The sequence below is a fragment of the Rhinopithecus bieti genome, unplaced genomic scaffold, assembly GCF_001698545.2.
Source record: "Rhinopithecus bieti isolate Rb0 unplaced genomic scaffold, ASM169854v2 scaffold_17420, whole genome shotgun sequence".
Taxonomy (NCBI): domain Eukaryota; kingdom Metazoa; phylum Chordata; class Mammalia; order Primates; family Cercopithecidae; genus Rhinopithecus; species Rhinopithecus bieti.
Genome location: NW_016808812.1, coordinates 223,929 through 233,248, shown reverse-complemented (window position 1 = coordinate 233,248; position 9,320 = coordinate 223,929). Strand labels below are relative to the sequence as shown.

The window sequence follows — 9,320 nt, the reverse complement described above, 5'->3', positions numbered from 1 at the left end:
CTCATGTGGTATAATTTTTATTAATTTTTCAGAGACCCAAGAAGCCACCGCCTCCATCCGCTCCTGTCGTCAAACAAGGGGCAGGTAATGTACCTTTCGGTTCCATCAAATAAAATGTGCATCTTTCTTTTTGCATATATTCAAATCATCCTCAGTGTAGAGTTCAGGATTCCTGGTTCAAGTGCCATAGATTGACAACTTGGGAAGTTACGATTTGATCTCAGCAGGCAGGTTTTAAAGATACTTCTGTTTTTCCTAAAAGATAAACATACCGTTAAAATGTGACCCTGATATAGTGTAAAAATCTAGGCTCCCAAAGAGAATGATCCGAAAGAATTTAAAGAAAAAACAAGTTTGGGTTTTTTAAGTAAACAGCTTTTGAGGAGAAAAGAACTTAATTGCCCTGTTTCACCTGTGCCCAGTTGAAGGTCAGCTTAGGGAAGATTGTTTCCCACGGGTCATAGCATTGTTGTGCATGTACAGTGTTGCTGAATTTTCAGTGTCTGTCCCATGCGGTTAACCAAAATCTGTACTGACTTCACTTACGCCTCAAGAAAAAGATGTTTTTCTAGCAATACTTTTCCTCATGATTCTTTTTTAATTTTGAAGAGTCTGATTCACTTTTTTTTCTGTGTAGTTCAGATAGTCAGGTTGAATAATATAGGAAGAATTGATGTTGAACATTTGGTAGCTCGTTTCACACCAGATTCTCATATATAAAAAGATATTTCATATTTCCCAGTAGAACTCCTCTTTATAATAGTTAAAATTAATTATAGGGAAAAATTCCTTCATGAATAATTAGTTAAGTAGCATTTTAAAAAATTAACAACTAAAATAGAAGAGAAGGGGTATTTTTAGTTCTACACATTCACAATTATGATATTTCTATAACAGTTAAACTATGAATAAGTTTCCAGATTGGTTTATTTATAAACTTAGTAAGAAGTGATTTTTAAGTTCTTTTGGGCCACCAAGTTAGGAGGAAAAGCTTGACCCCAAATTCCTTTCCCATTCCCTTTGGCATAGTTGAGAATTATAGCGATTAAGCCCTGAAATTGGATGTTAATTACATCTTTTGCTCCGCCCCCATCCTTGTTTGCATTGAGCAGTTTCATTTTGCCACCTAGTGGTTCTGGCCATATATTTTATTGTGCTGAAATTGAAGCAAGCTATTTATTTGCTTTCCTCTGAAGACCCCTTTCCCTGTAGGCCTTGGTAATTGATCAGAGACCGTGGAGATTAGTTGAGGAGTCCAAGGCTCAGGCAGTCTAGAATGTAGCTAAGATTGGATTCTTCAGTATAGTAGGATTGTCAGTTCTTTCTGTGTCTCTAGGAGTGATACTGACTTCATTATTGTTAGGTGAGTAGATTGTAGCATGGTAGGCAAATTCTTACTCTTTTAAAACAATTTTACCAAAGTTTATGATGGGTCTCTGTGGGGCAAAGCAAGATGGCATTTAATCTTCATAGATTACTGCTCATTTATCTTGCCTGAATGATCTTGGGAACTCCTTTGTAATGGGGAGATAGATATTCATATTTTCTCCATCATCAACTTTCCTCGTGTTTGATTATTTTACCAGAAAAAAATCAGATATGAAATTGACAGAAATGAGATGCAGTGATTAATTTGTAGTGAGTCATTAAGAGGAATTAAATAAAGGGTGTGTTTGGTGGATTTTTTTTAACATCTTTTGTCCTCTGAGGTTGTGTAATTGAGATTTCTAGTACCAAGCACCTATCTTTGGAACTGGTCGTGTAAAGAGTTTGTTAAGAACTCAACCCAGTCCATACATAAGAGGAGTACTTTTGACTGGTTTGTGCTTTAGCTATTTCTCAAGTGCTCTTACATGCCTGAGGCCACTGGCGCCAATGAGAAAACCCCAGGTAAGGGAGCAGCTGCAGTCCATGTGGGTAAAGACTAAATGCTAAGTGGTACATTTGAAAAAATGTAATACTTGAAGGACCCCAAATTTGGTGGCATAAAACAACAACCTTCTTATGTTCATGGATTCTGTGGGTCAAGAACAGGCCATGGCTGGGATGGCTTGTCTCTGCTCCATCATATCTGGGACCTCAGCTGGGAATACTGAACTAGCTGAAGCTGGAGGATCCACTTCGAAGATGAATGTTTCCCTCACATGTCTGGCTCCCCTTGGCAAGGGTGCCTGGAAGGCTGGGCTCAGCTGGGGCTATAGGCTAGAGCATCTATATGTGGCCTCTCCAGGGTAGTGGACTTCTTACATGGAGGTTCAGTATTCCAGCAAGTAAAGCATAAACTACAGGGACTTTTATGACTCAACTTTGGAAGTTACGTGGTTTCATTCCTGCCACTGATCGAAGCAGTCATAAGCCCACCCACATTCCTGGCAAGGGGCTGTAGACTTCACCTCTTACTGGGAGGAGTATCAGATAATTCCAGGCCCTATTTTAAAATGGCTACAAAATGGGATCCAGATTCCTATGAAACCCCCTTTTATTGGTAGAACACAACTTTCAGTGGCCCCTTATTTGTAAAGTTTGATAATTGACATTTATTTATACACATTCTCCACCCCCACCCAGTGATTTCCTGTGACTATATTGATGCCTAAGGAAATCAGGTTAAAATATCAGAAAATATTATTAGTGGTGTTCTTATAAATTAAGGATACATAGGCAGGTGAGCTTAATGACATAGGCCAGAAATGACTTCTGCTGTGTTTCTAAACAGTTCGTGTTTGCCAGGTAATGCTAACACTCAACTCGGGAAAAAAACGTACTGACTTTGCTCTACCTGATAAAGATTTAAATGCTGGTGTGTCTAATAATTGAATAGAGAAAACATTTTCTGATCACTATTACCCTTTCCCTCCTAGGCACCACTGAGAGAAAACATGAAATTAAAAGATACCTCCTGAAAGGCCAGAAATGCTTCCAAACAGAACAGAAGAAAAAGGTATGAAATCAATTCTTCATTGGCACTTCTAGAACAGCAAGAGCTGAAGCTGTCTGTTACACAGCTAGTCCAGAATACCCACAGAATTTGCTTTTCCTTTGGAATATGGTGACCATGGTTTTGTTTTGATTGCTTTTACAAATCCTATTGCTAAGGAAGTAGGAGAGGGTTATGTGGTACTTCGTGGGACCAGAATTTCTCATCATATGAAAAATTACCAGTCTAGTCAATTAACACATCGCTGCTGTTTCCTGATGTCTCTACCGCGGCCACCCTCTCCGCACCCTGAAGTCGGGTGTAAGTTCCTTTAGAGCCTGGTATATATCTGTCAGTTTCCACTTAGCCTGTCCTTCATGCCTAGTGTCCCAAGGTGCTCATTCACTGTTGATGGATGGATTTGGCTTAGTGAAATTCACATCCAGAGAAATAAACAAATGAAAGCTCTTTTCTTTGGTCACTCATGGACCCTTGACTCTGGTTAATGTTATTACAGACAAGTGTCCTTGGTCAAGGATATTGGAGGAGGGGAGGGTGGCATGGTAATACTGGGAAAAGCAGCTTGGTCCCCGGAGTCTTCTGAAGGTGGTCAGGAGTGTCACTGGCAGGGAAGTAGCTTAATGTGTGTCCTGCAGTCAGGTTTATGAACGTGTTTGACTCCTACCATTTTGAGAGTCTCTCCCAAAGAAATCTGCATACTGTAGAAGGACTCATTATATTAGGTGTCTAGGATTGATTGATCACACATTTTTATGGGAAAAGTGCTAAGTTATTATGAACAGGAGGCTGAGCAAATTCCATTTTAAAAAGCATTTATTTTTAAGTCACAAGAGAAATGCTGAATTAATGAATGTAATTATTTGGAGGTGCTCCTTGGTGGTCTCGTGAAATTTTATTGTGAAATTTAGTATTTCATATCAGCCTGCCAAAAATTGTACCAACATTGCAAGCTCTTAAGAAGCTATACCTCTTTCTTTCGTAGTGAGCAGTTAGAACTTGACTTGTGGAACCTCATTGTGAAGGCCAGGTCTGTGTCACAGATTGATGAAAAAAACAGGCATTGAATATATACCATATGAATAACTCTTTGTATAAAAGCGTTGGTATGGCCGGGCACAGTGGCTCACACCTGTAATCCCAGCACTTTGGGAGGCTGAGGCGGGAGGACTGCTTGAGCCCAGGAGTTCAAGACCAGCCTGGGCAACATAGCAAGACCCTGTCTCTACCAAAAAAAAAAAAAAAAATTAGCCAGGCCTGGTGGCCTGTGTCCATAGTCCCAACTACTTTGGGAGGCTGAGGTGGAAGGATCGCTTGAGTCTGGAGATCAAGACTGCTGTGAGCTGTGATCACGCCACTGTACCCCAGCCTGAGCAACAGAGTGAGACCCTGTCTCAAAAAAAAAAAAAAAGTGTGTGGTGTGAATTAACCAGACACTACCCTCTGTCTTCATGGAGGATACATGGCTAGTTTCTGGGTGATAGCCAGTCTCCGTGATAGGGACACTTCCTGCACTAGTCCATGCTGACCTATGGACTAGGCTTACATGTGAACAACCACCCTAGTTGGCTGACCAAGCGGCCCCACATTGCTGGTTCCTTCCCCTCCCATGATCCCTTGTTCTATGCCACAATGGGTCAGGGAGGCAGAATCCCTGGTCAGATGCAATAGGGAAGCCAGGGAATCAGCCCTACCCGGAGACTTGGTCTCCCTGTTGGGTCAGCACAAACTGCCTTTTCCATTCATCCTGCAGGCTGCTGGAGTTCCTGTCCTGCTGCAACAGGAGAAATGTCCCCTGCTTTGCATTTCAACAGAGCCCTTCCTCCTCTGGCCCCTGGGTGCCATAATATGAGTTCCCAGCATTCCTGATTGGAGCATATTTCCCCACATTGTGGGGATGAGCACAATAATACCTGATGGGTTTATTTTTATTTTATTTTTTTAGAGACAGGGTCTTGCTCTGTCACCCAGCCTGGAGTGCAGTGGTACGATTGTAGCTCACTGCAGCCTCGAACTTGTGGGCTCAAGCAATCCTCCTGCCTCAGCCTCCTGAGTAGCTGGGACTACAGGTGTGTGCCACCATGCCCGGCTAGTTTTTGTAGAGATGGTGTTTTACTATTGCCCAGGCTGGTCTCGAACTCCTGGCCTCAAGTGATCCTTCTACCTTGCCCTCCCAAAGCTCTGGGATTATAGATATAAGCCACCGCACCCAGCCCTGATGGATTTTTTTAACCTTTTGCCAACCATCTGGGGACCCAAACAACATGAGTCTGTGTTTGCAAGTAAAAGTTGTCCTGAGTACCATCTTACAAGTAAGCATGGGGAACCTGCCTATAGTCCAATGGGCAACTCTCTAAAGTTCCATCTTTATCAAGAAGAATGTGGCTGTATGCTTTTTATACCATGCACGGAGCAAGGCTAGTTGGGAACAGAAAATATGAGGTTGTCACTGAACACTGCCCCGTTCGGCCAACAGATCTGGCTTCAACTTCATTCTAATAGCTCTGACTCCAAAAAGCCTTGGAAACCATATACCTGTGAAGTCCTAGTTTGCCTTCCAAGTTCAAACTGTACACAAGAAGAATCCAGAACTCATTGTTCCCTGAAATGCTCTCCCTTTTATTGACTCATGGCCCTTTTCAGAGGCCACCCTGAGACATGTCAGGCCTCTTTCCTTGCCATAGCCAGCAGGTCCCGTGGGCCACTGACCAAACCCCTCAGCCCTCTGCTGAGCCCTGACTCCATGCCAGCACCACATACGGCTCTGAGGAGTTGACCAGACCTAGGCCCTCCCCTCAGGAGCTGTCAGCCTACAGGCCGTACCAAACATGCAAACACCCAGAAAGTGTCTGAGCATGTTTGTAAAGTGCTGCCCTGTAATGCTCAGGTAAGGAAGGAAGGAAGTCTGCCTTTGAGCTGTTGGGAAGGGAACGTGACAGTGTCACGTTTCAGCCAGGCTTCGAAGGAAGAACTGGAGTATGCTGAAGGTGGGCAGTGGCCAGAAGGGCGCTTCAGGCAGAAGGACCAGCATGAGTGAAGGTGTGCAAGGGAGGGAACAGTGAGCTCTGTGGGACTTCTTCTAACCTGACAAAGAATAAGTGGTGCTCTTGGCCTTCCACATTCACCTTCAGAAATAGCATCGGTGAATTTTTTTTTTTTTTAAGCAGGAAATGAGTGATCTGCATCTAAGTACTGTCACTTACACTAGATCTATCTGTTTTCTTTAAACAATGATTTAAAGAAAGACCAGAGAGAGAGCCAAAACTGGATTTACAGAAGCCCTCCGTTCCTGCCATACCACCAAAAAAGCCTCGGCCACCTAAGACCAATTCTCTCAGCAGACCTGGCGCACTGCCCCCGAGAAGGCCAGAGCGACCGGTGGGTCCACTGACACACACCAGGTACTCCTGCGCTTTCACCTCTGGCGTGGGTGTGGGGCGGCTCTGGAAGGAACACAGGAGGGGAACTGACTGCCACAGACCTTGGGAGGAAAGGAGGAGAAGCGGGGCTCATGCTTTCCTCTTACATCCTCCAGCAAAATTATCTGAAGACACCCGCCACTTCTGTCCTTGCTGCTGCACTCGGGCAGAAGTGAGTGTGAGGTTGAGGGGTGCAGTGTGGGTTTCAGGATTAGCAGATGAGAACTGGGTACCCAGCATTTAGGCCCTACTGACACATAGGGGTTTTTCCTGGGCCTCATTAGAAGCAAGGCCAACTGCCCTTCAGCCTGGAAATGCAGGTGGCGTGTCCCTCTTTTTCCCCCTGGATGTTGTGCTGGCCTCAAGTATGTACATCTCATGTGTGGCTACGACCCCTGACCCTCACTGCTCTGCAGGGCTTCTTTCCATAGCCCAGGCTCCCTGTGCTCTTCACTGTACAGCCTATTGTGGAACCCAGATCCGGGAATGTCTCTAGCTCTAAGACCCTCAAAGGCTGGGGACATGCTTTATGCAGGCATGTGTTCCGAGATGTGCTTGACAGAATGAAAATTCATTCGCCAGCTGGTTGGATGCATGTGTTCCGTGAAATCAGAGTTGGACATTGTGTGTTCCAGACCTGAGATACCTACCACAGAGCAAGGAACTGTTGAATTCTCTCCATAAGTTCATTGCCAGAGCTTTCTACCATAATATTAAAATATATGTGTATTATACGTGTTGGTGCAACACTCCAGGGCAGGCCAGTGACCCAGAGGTCTTTAGGTGTGCATGTCAACACACAGTCACTGAATTTTTGTTCTTATGAGCTAAGTTGGCATGGTGAAAGTTGCATGGGCTTCACAGTTCTTGTGTTGGAGTCAGACAGACCTCTGGGCTGGAATCTCAGCCCACCTCATTCATGGGAGGAGTAGGAGCTTGGCTATACTATCCTCTCACCTCACTTTTTTCATCTGTAAATAGAGGATGATAATGGAATGCACCTAAATAATTCCCAAGTATGGAAATCAACATTATTTTCGTTGTTATTTTGATTATTGCCTATTGAATTAGGCACGCTGCAGTAAGACAAAAATAGCTCATTTACTTTTTTTAAAGACAAATTTTAATTAGTGGTAAAATACACGCAATGTAAAAATTACCATCCTAACCATTTTAAGTGCACTGTTCAGTGGCATTAAGTACGTTCACGTTGTTGTACAACCATTTCCAGAACTCTTTCCATCTTGTAAATCTGAAATTCTGTACCCTTTAGACAGTGACTCCTCATTTACCCCCCCTCCCAGCCCCTGCCAGCCACCATTCTACTTTCTGTCTCTATGGATTTGACTACTCCAGGTACCTCAGTAAGTGGAATCATATAGGATTCATCTTCTTTTTTTATTTTTTATTTTTTTTGAGGCAGAATTCCACTCTTGTTGCCCAGGCTGGAGTGCAATGGCGCGATCTCAGCTCACCGCAACCTCCGCCTCCCAGGTTCAAGGGATTCACCTGCCCCAGCCTCCCAAGTAGCTGGGACTACAGGCATGCACCACCATGCCTGGCTAATTTTGTATTTTTAGTAGAGACCGGGTTTCTCCATGTTGGTCAGGCTGGTCTCAAACTCCCGACCTCAGGTGATTCGCCCGCCTTGGGCCTCCCAAAGTGCTGGGATTACAGGTATGAGCCACTGTGCCTGGCGGATTCATCCTTTTATGACTGGCTTATTTCTCTTAGCATGATGTCTTCAACATTCATCGGTATTGTAGTATGGCTCATTTGCTTTTCATAACAATGACAACAACAAAAACACAACTCCCAGGCTCAAATATAGAGGCAGGTCACAATGTGGTTGTGTGGGAGGCTGGCTGACCAGTCGATACAGAGCTGTGGTCATCTCAGGTGCGTGTGAGCCTATTTGAGTAGCAGCTGGTTCACCTGTGTCATTCTACAGGCATCTCCCAAGGTCCAGTCCAACAACTGCCTCCATGTGACACCCCCTGTTGAGTTGGTGAGGCCTCTCCATGCTCCACCCTCTCCTATGAACTGACAATAGAAGGTTCTTTGCACACGCGCATATTGGGGCCACTTGACAGTCTTGATGACCTTAGCAAGGACCATTTCCGTGGTGTGGTCAGCCCAGAAACTAGTATATCAGAAGAAAAAGCTTATGTAAACCAAAGTGCTTCCAAAAAGAATATGAGCTATACAAATGGGGAAGATGTGGAGCAGCAAAGGTTGCACATCGCAAAGGAGAGCCTGAAGCCATGCCCTGGCAGATCCTATTAGTCTCCCAGGGGCTACAAACATTTCCATTAGCTCAATAACAATTTCCAAAATATTCCTGCTGCTCTTTCTAACAATCTGATTGAAGACAAGTGGAATTCCAACTGCTGCTTTGCCTTCTAGAGCTTCTTGCAACTCTCTGGTTATAGGATAGGTACAGGCTTTGCAAGCCTGAGGGGAAACGTGTCATCACCACCAAACTTCTGGGCTCACGGAGGTCCCATTTGCCTCCTTCCTCTGCTTATCTCTTTTCTGCCTCTGGGTCTCCCAGTATCCAGTGGTTAGTTAGAAGTCCAGGACATGAAGGGAGATGCATGAGAGAGATTTGTGAAGCCAGTGGAAGATGTAATTGTTCTTAACAGTGCGTACCATCTGAGCAGCCTGGGAGAGGGTGGTCAGCCCCCAGCCCTACATATACCCTATGACTGCCTAGCTCCCTAGACACTGATTTGCAGGAGGGTGTAGGGGAGGAAAGCCCTGAGATTCCTGCTTAGCCAGTTTAAGGGAGGGCAGTGCCTGCTCTTACTCAGTGGTTCTCAAACTCAAGTGTGCCTCCGAATCACCTAGAGAACTTGTTCAAAACAGATCACTGGGTGCTATTCCCACAGTTGCTGACTCAGTAAGTCTCAGGTGGGTCTGAGAATTTACATTTTTAAAAGCTGCTGCTGCTGGTGGTGGTGGTG

General features: G+C 44.5%; 1 protein-coding gene across 1 annotated transcript in view; it reads left to right on the top strand.

The window, feature by feature from the left end:
• The window catches only part of LOC108538908 (SH3 domain-containing kinase-binding protein 1-like), a 128,035-nt gene that overhangs the window by 56,732 nt on the left and 61,983 nt on the right, over positions 1-9,320 (top strand). The window contains 4 exon segments of the mRNA XM_017887236.1: positions 33-84; positions 2,862-2,885; positions 2,888-2,941; positions 6,177-6,336. Of these exon segments, the coding sequence (XP_017742725.1) occupies positions 33-84; positions 2,862-2,885; positions 2,888-2,941; positions 6,177-6,336 (290 nt within the window).